Source organism: Anopheles coustani, chromosome 2 (genome assembly GCF_943734705.1).
Source record: "Anopheles coustani chromosome 2, idAnoCousDA_361_x.2, whole genome shotgun sequence".
Lineage (NCBI taxonomy): Eukaryota > Metazoa > Arthropoda > Insecta > Diptera > Culicidae > Anopheles > Anopheles coustani.
This window is the reverse complement of record NC_071289.1, coordinates 80,127,374-80,150,072: the sequence shown is the minus strand read 5'-3', so window position 1 is coordinate 80,150,072 and position 22,699 is coordinate 80,127,374. Positions and strand designations below refer to the sequence as shown.

Genomic DNA, 22,699 nt, shown 5'->3' with positions numbered 1-22,699 from the left:
TGAACAGTCTTTAAATAGAGTTTCACCGAGAAAGGCACTACACCGCATCCGGAAGCAAAAAAAAAGGGTCAAAGGGAAATTTAGTACTCCTAGATGAACCTAGTTTATTTGCACCCGAAACCAGATACGTCCTTCGCTTTTGCTACCCTTCAACCAACTACAAATCTCGCTTGTTGACCTTAGGACCTATTTCCATCCTCCCACTTCCACCATGCTCAAAACCACATTTAAGGAAAAGTGCCTCAACCGGGCCTGTCGGTAGCGCATCACCTTCATTACCGGCGCCGTCGGCGTAGCATCCGGCCTGGCTGCCGTTATTAATGTTGATTCAGGTTAGTTAGGCGACCGTGTTTGCTAGTGGGCTAAGCCGTTTTAAAAGCTGAAACTACATCAGATAGCGCGAACAAATGGGCTCCACTTTCGTGGTACCACGGAACCACGGAACGTCACACGAAGCCGGGTCGGTTTTGGGGGAGGGAAGTGGGACATTTGAGGCCACTAATGGCCGGCGGGCGAGTGACTTCCGTGACACGCCATCATCGCGTCGGCTAAAGAGTCGTGCGAGTGGACGGTTCGGATTTGGATTGACTCGAGCTGACCGACTGTTTGTGGAGGTGTGTGTGTGTGTGTGTGTGTGGTTTGTGGTGTCAGTTTAGTGGGTTACCAGAGGAACCACTTCCTGGTGGAAAAAAAACTAATAAAGCCCTGCAAATTAAATGCTATAAAATATTTGGTCTTTCAAGTGATATTCCCTGTTCTGCATCGTGGGAATTTTGAGTCCGACAGCGATGTTTTCCACGCCAAAATAATAATGTGTTCGTTGCAAGGTTGTGTTCGGTTCGGGTTCGGATTTTCGGGTTTCCTTTCAAACAGTTCAGAAAAACCTTTCCCACAAAACGATCGACAAGCTAAGCTCGGAGAATGTCCCGAAAGGTGCGAGGCTAGATTAGGGGGCAATATTTTATAATTGTACTGCACGTGGTCGCTGTGGCTTCGGTGGTGCTATCTAAATTGAAATCTTACCGAGCCATGGGCGAAAACCTAAAAAAAAATAACATACACTCCCTTTTCACCCAACGCTACGAGACCGCAAACACCGCAAGCGAAGGAAAAGCTAGACTAATGGTTGACGGGCACCGCAGCGGAGTTCGGCGGGATGATCCTTTTTCACTCCGGCTTGTGGCGAACGGTGATGGAACGTAGGATAATTCGATAGTTTAGAGGTTATGTAAGAGATCCTAGATATATGGGCTCGGCGTTTTTCGTCCCGTCTCGTACGTGCAGTGACTGGCCGGAAAAAAGGGGCCCACGTACGTTCGTCTTTGGGTAAAACACTGTGCACACGATACACGAGGAGTCCGTTGTTTCGGTTTGGAGCCTGCTTTTTTTAACATCAACCCAACGTACATGACGTTGCCTTTGGCCAAAAAATTGATGCAGTACATCAAGTAAAACATGCACGAGCGTAGTAATAATGACCCTGTGCTTGGGCGTTGGAAAAATGGCGCCCACAAACGTGCTCTCAGGGGGAAACTGGAAGAAAACAAAAAGAACACTGCACACGGGAGGCAAACTAAACTGAAGAGGCCGTAATCGACGAGAAAAGTGTCCGTGTCGGTAACTACTGCATCAATCTACCTAGAGGCCAGTTTAGGCCACACACACACACATACCACTACGATAGGGGCATCTGCAAGGGATATTTATGTTGGGGCTTGTACAACATTTTTGGGAAGACGAGAGAAGGTGTGTATCGTAATGGGAAGGGAACGATAAATTGTGCTGCATTATCGGAACGCTCGGGAAGCTTCTTTCGCTCATCAATTTGTCCGTGTCTTGCCGAAAAACCTCGTCATCGGGACGAGCAAGCTATAGTGGACGGTGGAAAAATGTGAGAAAATTAACGATGTGCAGATAGGAAGGTATTTTTATCGAACAGATTTACTTAACTGATCTTCATTGGAGATACTATAACAATAGTTTTGCAAAATAATACTTGAAAAAAGTATTTGTCAAAACGACACTCTTTCAATCTGATTTTGATAAAAACAAACTTTTTAATATGAAATTGAAATAACAATGGTATCTCAAATTAATGTTGTTCCTTTTCGACAGATTATTTTGTTGAAAAATGTTCAAATAAAAATGTAATAGCTTTTGAATTCCCAGGATTCCTAGAAAACACGAAAGCAACCCATTTTCGGTTGGGTGTTCATGCTGCAAATCAAAGTTCGACAACTTTCCCAACGGTCTTAAACACACAAACACACACAAGCACAAAGATAGAGGTGGATAATAGTACCCTGGAAGGTGTTCGGGTGGCAAAAAAACCCCCGGAGGTGGTGTGAATAAGTGATGGCGTGTTGAAGACGTAACGGGTGTTACAAAATGTAACAAAATGGTTGAAAGGGTTTCCATCGGTGCGACCCTTGGGAGGCCCGGTACCACCATCGTCTATTTGGTCGGAAATAGTGCTAAGTGCTAAGAGATAATGTGAATAAGTGACGAAGGGGAAGAAGGATACGGTTGGATGAGTCGGAAGGATGAAAGTTTTCCTTACGTCACCCGAAATCGGGAACGGTAGTTACATTTTCCTCCCTTGCGGGGAAAAAGTTTGACGTAACTAACGAGCGATGGTAGTGTTCTCAATCGTGTGAATTCATGTGCGTGCATTGGTTTGGAGGGGTGGAAAAGTTGGCGTTTCTGTCGCTAAGCCGACAGTCACATGAAGAGCCGGTGAAAAATAACGATTCTCCAGCGAACAATCGCATCACACGTGCCGATGCATCGGGAAAATCCACGCCTACCCGGTTTTCCCTCCGGCGTGAGCATAATGTGAACAACTTTTACCGACACTCTCCCCTCTTCCTGCACAAACCACTCCAACTTTCGGCATTCGCCCAGCGGTGGAAGAGTTTCGTGGAACATTTTCGTGAGTGAAAAAGTTTCGACGTTTCGCACAAGCTTTTCGGCCGCGCGTTCGTGAGAAAGTTGGTGTACGAAACAGAAAAAAAAAAATACAAGCCCATTCTCTCCGTAACGGAAAGTCCCAGACCCCAGTAGCATCCCGGAACATTAAGCACGGCACACACACACGCAGACACACAAAATGCAGGAGGAAAACTGCAACCAAAGCCATCTGGCTGGAAGGATGAAGCGTTACGGCGAAAGGGGAATGCGAACAAGATACCAGACGAAGGTAAGGTGGGAAGGGGAAGGGTCGGTGACGACGGACAGATAAGCTGAAATTTAAATTTACGAACATTAAACATATTTTCCATCCAAGCAACCTCGGCCGTCGAAGCAAGCAACCCTTCGGTAGCAATGGCTTCTGTTTTGGTTCGGTGAGACTTTTTTTGGGCGTTGGAAAACCATCTGTTTGCTTGGATTGGTAGATTTAAGATTTTTTCACATGTCTGTTGGATGCACTAACAGAAAAAATATTTTTTCATATTTTCAGAAGGACAGTCTGTTATTTTTACCACAAAGTATTTACTTCAATTACTTCAGGTAAACCAGAAAAATTCCCTCTCAAATTCCAAAAAATTCTCAAAAAAAACAGATAGCCTTCTGTTAAATTTTTTTTCTTTTTTAGGCAAAGAAAGCAAATAGCTAAAAATTTACTACTACCACTTCAAGGGTTGGGCAGTATTTTGTATAATGACGAGCCAACGAAGAAACAATGTATCTAGGACAAAGGCACAACAAAACAGCCACGTTTCTTTCGCCGGACGCTTTTCTCATTTAGTACAAATTGCAACCACATCCAGTTGAGATGTTTCTTTTTGCCGCTCGAGCTGGTTTTCTTTCGGGCAGGTTTTTGGGGCTCCCAAAAAAAACAAGGAGAAGTGTGTACTGGTTCGTCAAATCGATTTAAGATTGCACGACTGATCTTGAGACGAGTGCCAGTGAGCGTTCTGTTTGTCTTGTTTGAGCGGTCCTGTATGTAATTCTGTATGTGTGTTTGTGTGTGTGTGTTAATCTTTTTTCCAGAACGTTTTTCTTTCCTTTTTGCGGTAGCACTTTGGTGCAGAGTCGACACTGCAGGGATGCTGTGGATGAAACGTGCTCCAATTTCTTGTTGCAATCCGAGCATTGTTTTGTCGTGTAAAAATGCCGGCGCTCAACATTGGTGAGGGACGGGCGGGGTTTGCACCGTCCGGTCACGTTTTCTTGTGTGTTCTTTTTCCACATCCCCACCCAAACTGGACTGCGTTTAAATATTCCACTTGGACAATTCTGTGTGGAACACAATTTCTTGAGAAATTGTAAAGCACGTGCGCGGCTAAGTGAGAAGAAAGTTTCCACTTACAGTTCCGAAGCACGTTTCCGCTCAACTGAATTCGGATAGTACGGTATTTTTTTCTTCAAATCTTTTTTTAACCTACTCCACGTAGCGAAGGTGCGGGGCAATATCGAATCGAGAAAAGAATTAATTACTTAACGGTCTTGAGCTTGTGGGGGGATTTAGTTAATGCTAATTAAGTAACGAATCTACGCGAAAGAATGATTCACCGTGGCTCTTAAAGCCACTGTCTCAAATAGACCTAAATTTTAATGTCAAGATTGAAAATATTTAATTATTTAAAAGGATACATAATTGAAGACTTACTTTATCAATGACTCATATACCCTTACCAATGAAACAACCTACATTCGTGTTTGTACGAGTTTATCGTAAATACTTTTTACCACAACAAACAGGCCAAAGCGTTGCAATATGTAGAGACGAGCTTGACGTCCCCAAAAAGGGCAGGAGATAAACTTTGACAGTGCGTGGTAAATAAAAAAAAACACTCTTTTCCACTCATCCAATATTCAGCAACATCCCGCACATATTATCCGAGCGGAAATGAGTCAACCGGACGAAAAATCCACCAGTACGGAGCGAAATTAATTATAAGTAGCGCGATTTTTATTCGCTTTTATTTTAACCGGCGACAGTAGGAATTTTCACGTGATGCACAAATTCCTTCGGGTCACGCAGCTTTTTTTCGTTCACTTCGAAAAAAAAGGACACAGAGAGATGGTTTAATTTAAATTTTTCATTTGCAAGCTCATTGGGGGGTAAATTATTCCCGAACGAGCAACGCAGCATTGGGCCGGCTTTGTGCGATGAGGATTAAATATTTGACGAATAGGCCGGCTGAAAAAAGGGCCTCCGTTGCGAAGGGCGGGAAAGCAAATATTATGACGGTTTGGGTTTGGCTTTTCAATGTATGTTTTGTTCAATTATGCAAAAGTAACACAAATCGCCATAAAGAGAACATTGTATGCTTCGTTTTGCATAAAATTTTGTGCTGCATTGGTATTAGATGGAGGCTTTAATTTTGGTTTTCCACGTTTCAGATTTCGATATATCTTAATAGAGAAGCTTAGGACAATTATAAAATGGGAAAAAATGATATGTCATCGTAAAATCCTGCATCAGCTAGAAATATTGGCTCGTATGCAAAAACACATCTATTGTGATTTGCAAATTGCCAGGGCTTTACGAGCGCCTTCGAACGCCATTAAGTGGGATTGAAGAGGATCTTACGGTGGTCGTGCTCCAATTTAGAATGTACCAGCAATTACGGCACTGACCGGACGATCAGCAATGCTATCTACCCCGGCATGGCAGCACACTTCTCTATTTCTTTGCACGACCAGCAATTTGCGTTACAATGTGTTTTCTTCCAGGGCGTACGTGAGCTGCTGTGGTGTGTCCGTCTGTGTGCTGCTAATGGAATAGATAATTTTCATGTATAGCATCCCCGTGCCGAGACCGGAACCGGATATGAAACTCCTTCTGCTAACGGGGAGGGAGAGGTGGAGTAGATTACAAAAACCCCAATCGACAGCATCGAAGGGAAATTTAAACCGAACCGGACTTCCCGATTGGACCGCACTCCGATCGCTTCAGAGAGTCGTAGCGTAGTGTGCCCTCCGAGGCTGACCGCAGCACTTTCTGGCAGGAACGTTAAATGAAAACGAACTCCCCTCTCAAGCTTTGCGAAGGGATTACGGAAGTGTTGTTTGTTGTCAACGATGCTGCTGACCAACTGCTAGCTTCCGCCAGTTCGGATGAACTGGTTCCGATCGATGTGACAAGCTTATGGTTTGGGAATGGAGGAGGAGAACTGGTGCTGATTTCGCATTTTATCAGCGGTGGCTCTTGGCTGCACCATGACGCTCTCAGTAACGATGAGCAATTTCGAGCAGACTGGTTTTCTAATGAAGCTTAGAAAAACGATACCGCCAGTGCGTGCGGGAAGATAAGCGTTGCAGGAAGTGCCAATTTAAATTTACATTTTGACAGAAAGTCTAAATAATGGCAGAACTGGAAGTATCTGAAAATTTAATTCTATTCAATGGGATTAAAGCTTGTAGTTTATTGTTTCATTGTGCGATTTTTGAATGGACAAATTTCCGTGTGTTTGTTAAGTTTAATTTTATTTTTCCTTCTCTATTTTGTCAAAACTTTGGTGTTAAATCTTTTATTTTTCCAACTAATGCACTTTTTGGTATCAGTTTTGTTTGAGAAATGTGTTTTTTCGAAGTTGATTAAAATTCTTCACACATCTCAAACTCCTTCCTTCGCTTTCAAATTGTATGCTGTCGGCTCACTCCATGATTACCCTTTTTCCTCCCAATAACGCACATCTTTTCCTTGTTTCGAGCTCATTTTAATTTCAATTCAAATCCATAGCCGCTCTGGGATCCATGCAAAGTCCGCCGGATTCCATTGGCACAAATAAACCCAACGGTTTGTGTTCCGCCCCCCAGTTTGGTGGTGTTGGTGGCAGCAGCACAAACAGATGTCATGTCAAAAGCCATAACCGTAAATTATCACTTGTCCACGGGTTTCGGTGGATACATTCTCCGACCCCCTTCTCCGTCGTCCTCCAAAGCGAGTGGATAACCGAAGCGTCGGTTGTTTTCGGGAGGGCCGAAAAAGAAAATGTATGCCATTGTATCTCCATACTTAATTATACAGCAGCGCGCACTCGGCATGTGTTGGCCAAAACGAATGGCTCGAAGAGACCCCTACACCAACGCGCTATATATATTTACGAGGGCACATCGTTGTCCGCTACTCGGAAGCCGCCGAAAGCCTGGACGGCCAGGGGATAAAAAGGCCAATTCTTTCCACCACCAGCAGGTTCGCAGAACGCAACAACACCACATGCACACTTACAACAGTTCTCTAGCCCAATCCGAAGCTATTCAAAGCTACCGAAAAAAACCCAACTAGGAACCAGCATTCCTTCCAATCTTAAACGGTTCGTAACGATCCCGGTCTGGCTGAACCTTCCTTGTTGTGGCTGTGTGTGAGTTGATACCCAAGCGACCCGCTGTTTCGGAACTAAAGATCCTATTGCTTTCACTGACTATGTGTGTGTGTGTGTGTGTGTCACCCTGTTGCACATCGATGTGCATACAAATTTTGGCCACATATTTCTGGTTGCTTTTTCTTCGGCATTTCCTTCCGAGCTGAATGTCGATTTCCTATTTGAATCCTTTGCATTCTCGGATTTGCTCCTTCCGTTCACTGGCAATTTTGGGTCGGGCTTTGAGCCAACGTTTGCGATTGCTTCCCACGAACACACACACACACACACACACACACACACACACAGACACACTAAACGCCTGTCAGTCAGTCTACCCAGTCCCGCTGTCCCCTCGATGCCGGTCCGTACTCTCGTGGGTGATCGTTAGCCGACCGGCTTTGGCTGGTTGTAACCACTAGGATATTCCTTTGCAATTTTTGCCTCCATCGAAAACGACGATACGGAAGGCGAATATTGGCTGGCAAACCGTACGTACAGACCGTACTTTCCTCCATGCTGCACGATCATGGGTGTGGGAAAAAGCACAAATAGATGCCATTGACGCTCAATTGCGGCTCGAGAGTGCGTTGCCAAATATTCTAGGAATGCTATTTTGTGCTACAGCAACTAATTGACACTGGCATCATCGCCCGCTTGGAAGGGGAAGATGACAGAAAGTTGGTCAAATGTAATTAAACATTCCAGTGGAAAACAATCGTCCATTAGTTGGTTATTTTTATGAGAGCTTCTAGATAAAGCAATACAAGCTAGTTGATTTGTTGACTACTCAGTTACATTATATTATATTCATTGTGTGTAAAATTATATGTTTGAGCTTAATATTTTGTGGATTCACATTTATCAATAGAACTATCATTGGTTTTAAAACATAAAAGAGGGGTAATTTGAACTCTTTTCAATCATCAAATATTGTTTAGAATAAATAACTTACTGTAAATTAAATTAAATTTCTTTGTTCAAATTTAAATTTGTTCATTATTTACTCATTTTTTATCGTTATGTTTACTGGTTTGAAATTCATCAGTAGAGTTATGATGGGTTTTCAAACATAAACGAGGGATGATATAAATTACTTTCAATTCAAGAATTAATAACGGAACCTTGCGTTCATCAAATTTCTACTTAAATTATAACAACATTCAATTCACCACGTGAGTTTTCCCACAAATAAACCAACACAACTCTGCTGGGTGCCTCATTTTCGTGCTATAAAAATCAAGAAACCCCCTCTCTTCCGGATATGACCTCCGACCGATCACGGAAATGGATCAAACTGGGCCGTCCGATTGTCTGCTATGCCAATGGAGGGGAGGGAGGCGAAAAACTCCCCTCCACCCCCAACCCCAACCCGCCCGTCTCGCTCACACGAAAAGCTCATTTCATGGATCATTAGAAGGCAATAAATAAAAGTGGCAAATTTCTGTCAACCTTCCGGCCACGCGAGGTAAATCGTGTTACAAAGTAACTTTCACAACGCTTCCCCAAGGAATTTCACTTCTACCGCCGTTTGTAGTTCCTTTTTCCTCATTTTTGTTGTTTTCCGCACGTGGAAAATTGTTCATTCGTGTTTTTCGTGGTTGTGGAACGGGAATGTTCGGTATCGGTTTGGATCGGTTGCTGGTGGGTTCAATCAATCAACCGACACGTAGGGAGGATTGGGATTTTTGTGTTCTGGTCTGCTTTCTGATAAGCAACCGGAAAAGTAGTTCAGTTGGAGGAGAAAGGAATGGGAAGGAACACAGGCAAACAGACAGACAGACCGAGGGCGATACTCACTTGTGTAGGGCAGCGGTAGAGCGAGGGTAAACAGCAGCTGAAATATGATGCCACAGTAAAGGGCTTTTATCCGCGAGAGTTCCATCCTTCCCGGGGGGTCGTGAGGGGGTGACAGGGCCGCAGTCACCTGGTGTTGGTGGTATTTCGGGAAATGCTTTTCGGCGGCTAGGAAACCGGGAAAAAAAAAGTACGAACTGATCCCCTAACGGAGCGGTTTTTCTGATTGACGCCGCTGTTGGGTTTAAGGGACGAGAGTTTTCAAAGTCCCGGTCTTTTTTATGTCTCAAATCACTGTGTTTCTCTTTGACGAGTCCTTGACGGTGTGCCACTGGATTACGAAACGCACGTGGAACTGTGGAAGAGAAGAAACGGAAGAACAGAGAGATAAAAAAACACGTCCATTAGAAGAGCAAGAAAGAAAAAGCTTCCTTCCCATAGCAAGAAGAGCGGGCTAAGAGTAATAAAATATAATTAATTAAATTATGTCGGAAATCCGGCCCGTTTTTATGGCGCACTAGCTGGCGGGCGCGTTGTTTGCTGTACGAGCCGGCGTGATTCCGGGCGGGGTCGGATGTATCGTAAAGCATACGAGAGCCACCAAGAAGAGCAGCGGCGTTATTATCCGTGCCACGCGAGTCAAACGTCGAAGTTTTAGTAACGTTCGGTTGGACGGTTGACTGGAGGGACCCACTGTCACTTGCTGGCCAGCTCGTTTTTCAACAAGTTGATACAAAAGTTCTAGCGAAAAGATTGGCTTGATTTCTTTTATCGATCTGACCCGTGATGTGTGTGTGTATATATGTTTTACGTTGTGATTTTTTCTTCTTCCTTCCACTTGCATGATAAAGTTTGGGATAGCACATTTTGCAACAGCTATTCCGGAAGATTTATGATGAACTTTTAACAATGCAGCAACAGCGCTGATGATGTATAGATTTTTGCTGTCGAGTTGGTTTTATGTGATAGCTTGTGAACCCGGCTAGCTGTTACTCGGTTCAGAAAGCATGCAACTTTTTTCGTGAAGTTTTCTTTTAGTGCAGGATTTTTTATTTTTATACAAACGAAATGCTTTTTTTTATTAGAAAAAAATTGGTTATGGTTAATGACAGCTAAAATTTAACATTCGTTTCGCAAAGTTGTTTTTAAATAAAGACGATCGTCGTAATTCAATCATACCTTAGGCTCGTAAACCCAAAGCGACTCCCAATTGAAGGTAATTGGGCAAACATTGAGCACATCAAAGGGATACGAAGAAATTCCTTCCGACAAGTAGGGGTTGAGTATTGTGATGATTTGTTTTGTTTCTCCATTGTCTTCCAGTTCACCTCGTTATGGTTTAGCGCGGTTAGGGTTTCGTTATATTTTATTCCTGATAAATACGAGACAATGTCCCAGGACGGTACGCGGTGACGGAAACGCTCGGGCCCGGAAAGTTTACGATTTCAAATGCGGTTTTATGCGCAGAAGAGGAACAATGCGGTCCGCGGACAAAAGGACGTGACAAAGTTATGATCATGAGTTATGGCGGTGTGTTTTTTATTTTTGTTAGCCGTTTTCCTTCGCCCTTTTGGGAGACACGACTTTTTTCTACACTTGGTAGGGAAAATTCGAGGGTTGAGAAAAAAATATACTGCGAGAAGGTAAAGAGTGGTCGACAATTGAATAGTAATTGTAAATTATCCGCATTATCCTCTTACATGTTAAGTTGTGAAAGGCAAATAAATAATAAGCGAGAAACCCGGGTAGAAGAACGTTTCCTAGATTTATTTTTCCCCTGACATCGAAAACTATTATGAAACCCGTTACACGAGCAGGGAGACTTCTATTTTCGTTAACTAATTTTTATGATCAAACGATACCACTGAAACCGGGTGCCGCAAATGGGAATCGATAACATTATGGCGATGACTAAATGGGACACCATGCACCATCGTTCGCCTGTCACGTCATAGTTTTCTTCCCGCGGTGCTACCACGATTTTGGGGTGGTGATGGTATTTCGGAGATTGATGCGTCACGATTCGATTCGTCCGATCCCCCTTCCGAAGGGTGGACATAATTGATATTTGATAAGAAATAATTTGTGCCACCGCGGAATGGCGCAGACGCCTCCCATCTGGTGGCCATTTTCCGACACCCTACGATGGAAAGAGCATATTTTGTGATCGTGATAGAAAAAAGAATCGTGATGAGCTGCGGTTTCTGGCTGTGTCATCGTCCTGCGGGCGTAAAACGTGTTCGATCGGTTTCGCATTCTTTCTTTCCCTCCAGCTCGTTTTCCACAAACACCACTGATTCCTTCCCCATAAAAGTTGGTGGCCAGGGTATACCTTGATTGTATTGGTGGTTTTCTTACTGTTTTATTGCAACCAACACGATCAAATGCACGCCTCCCTATCCGGGTGCCCCGTTTGGACAAGGAACAGGGAAAAGAAACCCCACAAAAATGGCGTAATAAAAGCGATTACTTTGTCCGGGGTATTATGTTTAGGGATGCTATATTTTCTGCCTGCCGCTGATCGATGAGTGATATCGTTTTATCCAAACCTTCTGGCTCGAGGACGAACGAGGAAAAAAGTTACCTATAAAAACCGCGCATCAGTCACACGATGTACCTTTTTTTCCGCCTGCCGATGGAGACGCCTGGTCTTTGTTTCGATTCGATTTGGCTGCGGTAGCCAAGTGAAAGAAAGGTGACACGTTTCCATGCGGCATGCGTGCGTTATGTCTCATTTTTCACTAAAAGGTCTTAAACAAGACTCCGTGCGGCACGTTGGAAAGGGTAGAGTTGGAACGGTGGACGGACGACAAACCCCTTTTAGTGCCACGATGTTCGGTGGCGTTACTTCTTTCCGCGTTTCCGCGAAGAATCGAAACGAGCGAGCGTGGAATTGATTTCCTGCCGACCGGACCGAGGGAACCGATTTGCGATCGAATTCGGAAGCCTAATGACCGGAATTGGCAGGATTCGACGGGGTTTCACGTACGGTCGCGTACGGGTTGCCCCGAGCTCGCTGGTGGGCTGTCCCGCTCGCAGTGATTTGTGCTAGCTCGACCGGAAATTGGTGGTAATAATTTTTGCCCGCTGACAAAAGGGAAACGATCGGAGGCCCAAGTTGGTGGCCGCCGGTCGGAAAAGGGACGTGTTTCTTTTACGAGACCACGCGCGGTACAAGCGCTAGGTCTTTGTGTTTTGTGAGCTTCTAGGAGCGGTAAAGCGACCCCGCACTGTCCCTTCGTGCGGAGGGTAAAGTGCATGTATATTGAGAGCTCGCGCCGGGCTCGTTGCGTGCCACCAGTTGTAGCGCCTATTGATAAGCTGTTTTATGGGGTCCATAAATTGATAAAGAATTTTATTAAGCACGCAGCTGGCAGTTTCTTTGGCCGGTCCATTCGTTAGCGTCGGATGGAAATACGACAACGTACAGAAAATGGATGTGCGATTAAAATGGGAATGCAGCAACAAATGAGAGACTTCGGGTTATTTATGTAATTAATCTACGCAATCGATATGTGGCTAGTTTGGGAATTCATTCGATTTCGGAGCGGGCGATAGTGGGAAGAAGTGAACATGTGTAGTAATTTGCTACCTTTTATGTTGTTTGAATCGTGTTTAGTATGGAGGATAGTGGAAGATTCATGAAAGTTTTGATGATGATATAAAATTATTAAAATTGTTCACTTTCTGTTGTATGACGGTCAATAATTTATCTAGTTTTTATAACCTTATTATTGTGTATGAACAAGTGCTCGTTTTCATCCTTCAAAAAGATAATGACTTAAATTACATTTTGATAAGCGCCATTCTACAAGAAATTAGTTCAAATGTATCCTCTTCGTCCCATTTCCTCCTGAGCGGATTATATTTTAACGCAAAGTCTGCAATTTATTGACTGTCCACAATTCGCACACCATTGAAGACGCTCAAATCGAAATACAATTTCCACCATTTGACCGGTAGGACGCTTCCCGATCCGATTGTGCACTTTTCATTTCACAAATTTTCCGACACCGAATGCCACCGAGCGACCACGTACGCCACGTAGCATGCATATTTTATCCGACCCACAATCAAACTGTCCGAATTCTGCACAAATAGTATTAACTGTAGTCAGCTGAAAACGGGTTTCGAACTGGGGCTTCCTCCCCATTCCTCGCCATTCCTGCCCGATGCGTTTCATGCGAGTGAAATATTTGTCACCACTGGTTCGGGTCATCTCGATGGGAAAATAATGAAATTAGTGCAGTATAATGGAGCAGCGGTCGTGGTGTAGGATTTCACATCGAACTAAAAAAACACACCCAAACCCATACTATTTCAATTGAACTGTAAAATTGTAAATTGAACCAGGGGAACGGGATCCGAAGCGAAACGTGATGATCGATTTTTGTTAGAGTATGTGTGTGTGTATGTTTGTATGTGTCCGGACGTGGTGAGTAAAATCCATCACACGGCTAGCCCGAGGCTGGACCGAGTCAATGGAGGCGCCCGGTTGTTGACAAATGAGGCCGAAAGTTCGGCAAAAGGGAGGCCGAAGCGGATGAAGTTGATAAATTGGAAAATTATGCTTCCGTTGCCGCCGATGCGGGTGAGAGGGGGGGGGGGGGGGGGCAGATAAGGGACGACCACAACTGGTTACGGAACGGTTTCTTACGGGACAGAGTTTTACGAAAAGCTGTCACGTTTAGAGCGGTTGGTTAGCTGTCTGTGGTGATTTTGAGGCGTAAATAGGAAGCTGAGAAGAATTTCATTATTGTCAATATTTCTTGTATGGAAGACAAAAATTGATTGATTTTTTCTTTTAACTAGTTTACTGAAATATATTAATTTATGCTAAAAAAATAATTATTTAGAAGCCCGTTAGCAAACCGTTTTTTACATGAGATTAAACAATTTGTTTTCGAATGTTTGAGCTATAAAAATTCTCTTTCTCCGTTCATATTAGATGACGAAGCAAAGTTTTTGTTTAGAGCTTTTATGTATTGAAATTAAGTCATCTTTAAGTGGCTCTAAAACGAGTTAAAGGATTAAAGCAAATAATTAACAACAGTGTATAATTTTATTGGAGTTTTTATCTCTTCTCACCCGCTTATTTTTTCCCTTCCTATTTAATGCTTTTTACGCGAGGTGTCTTTTTGGTATTTGCCAAACACTATTCTTCACGCCGCTCTGGTCGTTGAATCTGATTAATTAATCAAGTGCCTCGCCACAAAACTAGTCTTCTTTAGTGCCGTGCGAAAAAGCGCCACAGTTTCTGAATGGACACAGCATTCGTGCTGTATACAATCCATTTGGCCGCTATAGCGTTAGCGAACGTGATAAAACGAAACCACAGCCAGAGTTCGAGGTACGTTGGAAAGTTGGGGGGCACTATGGATTATTTATTTTCCAACTGTCAAACGTCAACTGACACTCCTTCCAGGCCGTTACCCCCGGTACGCGAGGGCATTCATTTTAATTCGGTTCCATCGGTAGACTCGGTCGGCGCGTGCAATTGTCTCTCTGTCCGAGGATACCCGACCGCCCCGGAGGGGAGGGTTTTTGTCGTGATAGTTTTTCCGGGGTTTTTTTTTGACATTTTCATGTCCCCTTTTTCTTCCGCTCAAATTTGCCGCAAGCGTTCGATGGCAATTGTGTCTCGCGGTTTTGTGACACCATTGGCGCTACTAGATCATTGTTCGCCGTTCCCTTTTTCCCCTCTCTTTCGCTATCAAACACTAGCGAACTGATGTGCTCATTTGCAAAGGAAAAAAAAGGAAGCGATTTCCGTGAAACCACATAGTTTTTCAGGACAGAATACAGGGCCGTGGGCTGGCACATCGTGGTGACATCGTGTGACATTCGACGACTGCACATTGTTCATTCATCTTTCGTGTGCCAAAGAGTTGAAGAAAGGACGAATAAAAAAACCCAGTGATAGTGGTTTAGGACAGATAAGAAAAAATGCTCTCATAATATTTAGTTCAACACTCAACGGCCTGTGCTTGAGTGGGGTTCTCTTTTCGCCCCACACCCCACCACCACTTTCGCGGGATGACTGCTCCACAAATTTCCCAAATATTAATGTCATTATTTCCGCCAACACTTCTCGGGATGGGACATTCTTGCAGTGCCATTGTGCGCACGGAACAAAGCGATGGCGATCAATGTCTTTTTCCCCCCTCCCTCAGACGGAAGCTATGAGAAGCATAAAAATATATATTATGATGACCGAAAGGATGAGGCATGTTTTATTGTTCCAGTGAGTGGCCGTTGGAATTTTTAGAGAGCAGCCATTCGTTTTTCGGGAAGGGAATGTTTATGGCGATGTAATTTGGGGAAATTTTGACCTCCGAAACTGGTTTAAGTATGGATATTAAAGTTAAAATGAACGGTTTAAGTGCGTTATAAATCAAAAAGTAAAACAAAGTAGATATAATTACCTTGAAGAATTGTTTATTGGAATTGAAAAATTGTCAAAACAATTATGTGAGACGATAAAAATGAAACCAAACAGTTTTAACTTACCAAACAAGCTTAGAAAAAACTCTTTCATGAAATAAGTAAATAAATCAACTAAGTGTATAAAATACGCCTTCAAAACACTTCCGGGTACGAAGAATTTTATTCAAAATAATGCATGACCATCCAGGGAAACTTCTTGGAGACAGTTTCGACCTCGGTGTGGCCTTTCAAGTTTACCACCAGAGAAGCACTAAGTTTACCTAAGAAGCTAACGAGCTTAGCTCAGCTTACCGTCTCAACGGTAGCTCGATGGCACGGTAGTAAAATGGTGCACAGAAGAAAACTTGGTCGGACACACGGAACGGTAAACCGGCAGGAATCTGCCACAGGAAGGTGAAAGTTGGAACGCCGAACGACGCTGGCCGGTGGTAACTTTTACGCTTCCTCAACAATGAAACCGTAACGGAGCGTAAAATCCTAAACAAATAGTGTACCACCGTGGCGCGTGGTGGAACGCAAGGCGAGCGAGTTTTTCCGGGTATAATTTTTTCCTTAAGGCGCTAGGTAACGGTTCATCAGTTCTTCGGGCGTCTTGGCGACCAAACAAAAACCCTGTGCTCCCGAAGATTTTGCAGCCGGCGAAAAACTTTCACCACCGGCGCTGGGAAATTTCGGTAGCCGAGGAAAAATGGGAATTTCTGCCTTTCCTTTTCCTCATTACGTTCGAGTGCGTCGCATTATTCTTACTCGGGTGGAATTTTCCTTTGTTCCGGAGTGGCGTTCTCGTGCGGTGTCATCCTTCCCGCTGGCGCTTGGTGGTGTTTGTGTGTTTGCGTCTGTGTTTGCGTGCGGATTTTCTATGCCATTTTCCCGTTCGGTCATCATGCACGCACCACCACCACAATCATGCGCAGTCTTGTTTCGGCCAAGCGGGGTTTTTTGTTTTCTCATGTTTTTCATCGAAGAAAAGCCGGACGGACGGGACACCGGGAGTGAAAGTTTTTGCTCGAGTGAAGGATTTGATCGTTCGATTCGTTTGTGTGAGTGTCGAATGTCGACTAAATGAACCGGAGGAAAATATGGAATTTCATTTCGTTCTCCCTTTCGTTCCTTCGTATCGCGCCACTCCGATGGAAAGTGGAGGGTTTTTGATAAATTCATATCTTTACTCCGGTACCTTTTCCTCCACGCTGTTTCCGAAACGTCCCGGTCACGGTGGGGAAAGTTTTTATCTCTGGTTAAGCGACAAAACCCCCCGGTGTTGTCCCGCTGCTCGGTGTGGCTTTTTACTTCCCGGAGCTTTGTCCGAGCGAACGCAGTTGAGGCGCCTTTCTTGTGGGTAATTCTCTTTTGCCGCTCGAGAAGACGAAATTTAACCGAACGACTTTATTCGGGTATTAGCTTTACGTGTGCTTTTCATAAAAGCAGTCAACCGACCCCGAGGTGATCCCCAGGACGTTGAAGCCGCAGGTATCGCATCCTGCCCGAGGCCAAGGATAAAGGAATGGCGACGACTTTACCGTACCGGGTGACGTTTCTTCTCGCTTTTGCCTTACTCAGTACGTCCGACCAACTGATACGGATAAACGATACTTTATCTCCGGGCGCTCCGGCGGAACGATGGGAAGATCCTTTCGATGAAAATTCGTTCTCCAAACCGGCAAACCGGCCCCAAGATAAACCGTTGCATCTGCACGATAAAGCCCACCACCGGTGGATTGTGGCAGTACGCTTTCCTTCCAGTCGGTTGAATGACATTCGATGCGACGGAGGGAAGGAAAATTTCCTCCGAAACTACGCCAGCTGCTGCGAGACCGGGCTGACTTTTCACAGGCAGGATTTCCGAACCCACAAACTTCTCCAAGCCGGTTTGTTGGATCAGAGACATTTGCTTCTTGTCGAGCTGAGTCATGGCGGGGGGGAAAAAGAAGAAGCTGACAGCGATTTGAAGCAGTTCCCCGTGGTGTATATATTTCGCACGATAGCTGCCACGAAGCTCTCGAACATGTTGTCATTAGCTGTCGACGGCAGATATGCCCAAAACCGCCGGGGGAAAGTTTTCCGTCGCGGGATCGAAAAGAAAGCAAGTGATTCCTTCGAACTTCAACGGAGCGATGATCTGGACGGGTTGGAAAATCAATCATCACACATGCATATCACATCGTCCGCTCGATGAGTCAAACGAAATCGCTTGTCGTATCCCCCTAACATCCCATTTTCCCCACACCGTCCCCCGGTTCGGGTCGCTTTTCCTCGACATCTATACAAGCATAAGGGAGCGCGGCAGAAAATATTGGATAATTGGGTCAGAATAAAATCGATACTCTACAACTGGCTCTTCTTTGTTCGGCCAGCGGTTCTTTGCGCTTCTGCCGTTTCGGTTTGGATGGTGTTTTTCCCGTTTCCCGTTCGATTTTGCCTTTCTTTCGCATGGGTTGAAATGTATGCATCCCGTTGAGTATGGGGTTGGGAAGTTCGATGAAGAAATATATGAGTTTGTTTCGGTTCCATTGTATGAAGTTTGGTCCATGAGATAAAGGAAATCCAGGCGATTATTTGGCAGTAGCGCTAACATAATAATAGTTTCTTTTTGTATGGTTATGCGAGCGCTTTGCTGGAAAAGATGAATGTGACTTGGGTCGTTTGTTCTATGTATTGTTTTTTAACGGATGTATTCGAATACAACTGTTTTTTTTTATTTATTTAAAACAATGCATCTAATGAATCTGTGAAAGTTTTTAGTATACGTTGTATCGGAGACGTATTAAGCGTTCTGAGGGCCTCAAGCAGCTTTAAGTTGAAGGCCCCAAAAACATACAAAACATTCACCATTTCAGTTTTATGTTTCATTATTTAGACCCTTTTTTCAAGCGAAACCATTAATAACTTTTCAAGTAATTTATTTTGTTATTTTTTATTTCAACATTTTTTTAGATGTTTTAAAATAGACCTTGACGGTGGTCTGTTTGAAAAAAGGACCAATAATGTCAAGCAAAATATTTCATTTGGAAATGTTCTGAACATTACTTTTTCTAATCAATGTCCATTATCCTTAAACTGTTCTGAATATTTTTCTTTTCTTTAATCAAATCTTTACAGCGATCTCTTTAATTTATATTTGTGCATCAATGTAATATTTTAACCCAAAACCAAATTACGCATTTGATAAATCAAGCAACTTTGATGCAAAATAATAAAAATAATTCCAATATTAAATAAAAAATAACTCGAGACCCCAATCAGCTGCTTAGTTTGCTTACCCTATGGTCCCCCTCTGCGTTGTATGTTATTTAATTGAAAAGAGCTATGATAAGTAAAACTTATTATTTCCCTTTACACACATTGTCGGAAAAGCAAGTCCAGTTGTTGATAGAACAAATTTGATCCAGGCAATAACAATTTTTGCTGCCAAACAAAAGGAAAACAACAAAAAACTACCGGATTAAGCATCGAATGAATATTTTATACCCGACACTTTAACCTTCCGCAACAATGCCGGCGGAATATGAAATGACCGTGGGAAAATCTCCATAATGCGTCTTAGCGATGGACAGGCCAGCGCGACGCGCTGGAAGGATGATGACGATTGTGCGAAGAACCGAACTTTTCTTCATTTGTTTTCTATACACTCTTCCACTTTGAATTGCTTTTTTCCCCTCATCTCTCCGACAGATTCGCGCGATAGTGGTGCCATTATTCTGAAGTGTCATTTTTTCAATTAAACAGCCGAGGAAAGAACGAAGCGGCCAAGCTTATCTGCATTTTTGCTATTGTGTGTCGCCCTGGCAGGGTCGGGCTGGGAGTGCCGACAGCCGTGGCATGATGTACGGTCATGCAGATTGTGGGCAAATTGGTTCGGTCGGGAAATTGTATTCAAATGGAGCCGAGCGGGAGCGAGTGCTAAGACAAGGCGGGCTTGTTTTCCGTAAAGTGAAAAATCGCATCATGGGTTTGTTAGTTGTTTTATTTGTGACTGAAAAAATTGAATATTTGTGTTTATAGTTCGAATAACGTATTTTAACATTAGAGACAGGGTATCAGTTTTGACAACGAGTATTATATGAATTTAATTAACTAAGATGATCACAAAGATAGCACTTCGGTCCATGGAACTTCAATTTAAGTTTAATCTTTTCATCAAAAATGCGACCCGCTTCTGTCGCGCTTCGGAACTCCGATTTCCCATTCCGTTGCATGAAACATGACATGTCAGGTGTTGACAAGGGAAAACCATTTCCATATTAAAGAGAGTGCCACGTGAAAGATAACCGAAACGGTACACACTCTTACTCCTTTGATTGCATTCCGCTCCGCTGCAAGATATGCGGGTTGAAGAAAAGGAAAATAAGCGCCGAGCGAAAGTAAGCCACAGATTTGTTTTCTTTTCTTCTCGGAATTAATGTTACGCTGGTTGGTTTCTGCGGAAAGATCGAGGTCGTGGTCAGTCCGGGCGTATGGGTTCGTTTGTGAAAGCTTTGCCATATCTTTGCTTACCTATCTTTTTATTCGTTCGCTTTTTCTCCCCCCGCACCATGAACCGTTTCCTGCTCGACCTTCCGGATGAAAAACGATCCACTATTTTGCGGCATGCAGGTATGAGCAGTGGCGTGAAAAAAAGGCGACCACTCTTTATTCGTTCTTTTCCCCCGCTTTTCCCTACACTTTGCTTTACCTTTTGCCCAATTTTCCGTACGTGGACTAAGGTCCTTCAGGCAGGTTGCTTGTAACGGACAACGACGCGTTACGAAACGATTTCGGCCCCCACATATGCAAAACAGTTGCATTCTGCATGTCGAAAGATAAGTAGCGGTAGCATAAATTGCATTCCCTTCGCACCCCACATACCCGCCCACCTTCCCCGATCCCGCGAGTGGACAGCGGTGCATTTGTGCAGCGCATTACGTTGTCCGCAAGGTGGAAAATGTGTATGCGGGTCCCGGTGAGTTAAGGTTCCGGATGGTGGGATCTTATTTATAGTTCAATGGTCAATTTTCCACCGTCACCGTCGTTGCCTCCCAGCAGGAGAAAATGGCGCAGTTAACTGCTGACCCGGGCAGAGTGCAGGGCAAAACCGATTTCGTACGATCTACAAAATGGAATGGAAAAATGTTTGGGCGTTATTCGGTCACGTGGAAAAACCGTGGCATTTGCTGGATGAAAACATTTTAAAACTTTTATTTAAAATTGGTATTTAACTTTAAATTGTCGAGAGTCATTTAAACAACGTATGAACGCTTGACCTCGTCAGCCCCGAATGATCCCACATAAAGCACCCAAAAGACCTCAAATTCGACCCTTGCCCTCGTTCACGTTCCACTTCCTTTTTTTTACCTGTACCCTCTTATCATTCTCAACTTTCCTTTTCCTTTTCACGTTTCCTTCCTACCTCTCAGAAGTGCCCATCAAACCGCGCGCAAAAACATGACCCACGCTAGCAGCCGAATATGCTAACGACCGGAAGGTCCTGCTGAACGGGGATTTATGTTTCCGCTTTTCGTTTTCGGTCCGGTACGATGTGTGTATTCATTCCGTTCCGCCCACCTGGCTGGTGGGAAGGTGAAAGTGTACTTCAATCAAGCGTGTTTCTCGCCAGCTTCGGACGGTTGCATCATCATAATCACCGCTACCCTCCCTCCTCCCATTTTGGTAAGGTCAGGGTCAATTGTTGTGGCCTGGTTTTATTGTAGCGTGGCGTGGCGCAAAACACTTCCCTCAACAAACAAACAACAACAAAAAAAACCCCATCCTTCGGTTGTAGTTAGGGAAAGGTCGGTCCGTCTATTTATGCTACTCTGCGGATGCACTTTATTTTTCCTTTCGTTGCATTTCCCGCGCGCTTGGAATGCATGCTCGTTCCTTTTGCAAGTTCACGTGCGGAATAAATTATTCTCCACTCGCTTCGCAATTAGGTCGTTAAAGTGAATCCCCCCCACGCGGGTGGCGATAAATCGGACCGTCGATCGAAAGCGGGCGAAAGAGAGGTTCATTTCATGCACCGCAAAGTGTTACTGCAATGGAAAATCTAATCCAAGAAAACTAGCACAATCTCGCCCCGCACACCCTTTTCGGGCGCACATTCCCCCGTGCCCTTTGAAGCTGGAAGGATGTAAGTCGGTGGCACAAGCTGTAGAGCATATTTCACTTTTCACGTGTGACCTTATCTTCGCGAAAAGTGGGAGCTATCAGAAGGATCCTAGTGTTTTTTTTCCCAACTTTAACTTCTTCGTGTCTAAAGTATGGATTTTTTTTCATGTTTTGTGTGTTTCACTCCAATCTCGCTTATCTTGGCGCATGAATTGCCGCAAAGTGCCATCCGTTTGGCATTGTGGAGTGGCGCCGCTGGAGTACCACTTCGGTGGTATTCAAGCTCACGCTCGTGGTATTGAAATACTTTACGCTTCCTTTCTTCTTGTATTTTTTGCAGCCCCTTTTTTACTCTGATTTTCGCCCGCTCGTGGGTTCGTCTTGCATTATCCAAGCGCATGGTCCCGATGATTTCCACTCGGCGCCACTTCTCCGGCTGCATGCATGTTAAACTCCCCTTTGTCTACCCGTCAGCTGGCATTAATAACGTTCCTCTGGTGCATGCAAGAGTGTGCACCAACCTCATTTCAGGACTTTTTTTTCTCCTCGTTTTCTTCATTTTCATCCTCCTTTTTTCCAGCGCTCTCCACACGCTCTGGCATGTCCGTCTTCACTTGCATTCTTTTTTTCTAACTTTTAATTTTGCACCCCCACTTTGCTTCCTTCGCTCATGAAGAGGGCACACTCTTTACGACGTTAATCGTGCGCAAAAGGGGACAAAAAAAAGAGCATTCCCCAGGCTTGTACAGGCGAATGCTACCACTGCTGTACTTTTGGATCAGGAGGAGATTTTTTGCCTTTACCTTTTTTTCTGAAGCGAAACAAGCGAAATGCCAACCTTTGGTGATGAGTGAAGTAGTTAGGCGCAAAGAGTGGAAGCATGAAGTTCCCACTTGACATGAGAATTCTGGAAATGTTGCCATTGTCGAGAGGCGTTTAGGGCTCGAGATAAATGAGTAATTGTTACGTAATTTATGGCTCGCTGGTTTAAGATATTTGAGTTTCACTTGAAGCGAAAAGTTGAAGTGAAAAATCTTTTTTTTTTTTTAAAGTTCATG

The 22,699-nt window shown here is 44.0% G+C and overlaps 1 protein-coding gene across 1 annotated transcript in view; it reads right to left on the bottom strand.

Annotated features, from left to right (window-relative positions):
• Nucleotides 1-22,699, bottom strand: part of LOC131263636 (uncharacterized) — a 64,826-nt gene that overhangs the window by 14,786 nt on the left and 27,341 nt on the right. Inside the window, exon 3 of the mRNA XM_058265867.1 lies at nucleotides 9,114-9,465. Within this exon, the coding sequence (XP_058121850.1) occupies nucleotides 9,114-9,198 (85 nt within the window). The 5' untranslated portion in view covers nucleotides 9,199-9,465. The remainder of the gene's footprint in view (nucleotides 1-9,113; nucleotides 9,466-22,699) is intronic.